This window comes from Etheostoma cragini, chromosome 24 (assembly GCF_013103735.1).
Source record: "Etheostoma cragini isolate CJK2018 chromosome 24, CSU_Ecrag_1.0, whole genome shotgun sequence".
NCBI lineage: Eukaryota > Metazoa > Chordata > Actinopteri > Perciformes > Percidae > Etheostoma > Etheostoma cragini.
The window spans coordinates 711,573-712,009 of NC_048430.1; the positions used below are offsets into that span (position 1 = coordinate 711,573).

At 43.2% G+C, this 437-nt stretch overlaps 1 protein-coding gene across 4 annotated transcripts in view; it reads left to right on the forward strand.

The window, feature by feature from the left end:
- Positions 1 to 437, forward strand: part of LOC117939440 (inactive dipeptidyl peptidase 10-like) — a 54,714-nt gene that overhangs the window by 48,348 nt on the left and 5,929 nt on the right. For all 4 annotated transcript variants that reach the window (XM_034864787.1, XM_034864786.1, XM_034864789.1 and 1 more), the window contains exon 18: positions 271 to 369. In XM_034864787.1, coding sequence (XP_034720678.1) covers positions 271 to 369 — 99 coding nt within the window. The remainder of the gene's footprint in view (positions 1 to 270; positions 370 to 437) is intronic.

Below are 437 nucleotides of genomic sequence, written 5' to 3' on the forward strand. Positions count from 1 at the left end.
TCTGGTCCCTGGACCCAGACTGGAACCTGGTTCCACAGGAGAGGAGCCTGATAGCTGAAGGAGACAATGAGGACAGAGACATGTCCGTCCCTTGCTGCAGCCTCTGGATAAAGAGCTGAATGGTTTACCTGCATGTTGTCTTTATTGTCTTATTGTTTCTTGTGGAAACCGAATGAGCAGAAATGTGAACTTTTAGACTTCTTCCATGTGTTTCATTTATTTCAGCAGATAAATAACTAACAACTTTACTCTGATTGTTACATTTCACAGCATATTTCATCTTAGAGAACAACCGTCCTCTGCGCTCGGCGCTGGAGACTAAGAAGATGATTCACACCGAAATCCGGATGATCACTAACGACAACTTTGGTACCAACGATCCGCACTAATGAAAGAATAATATGAGTGTTTGCAGCTGTCTGTTGTCTGATTGTGCT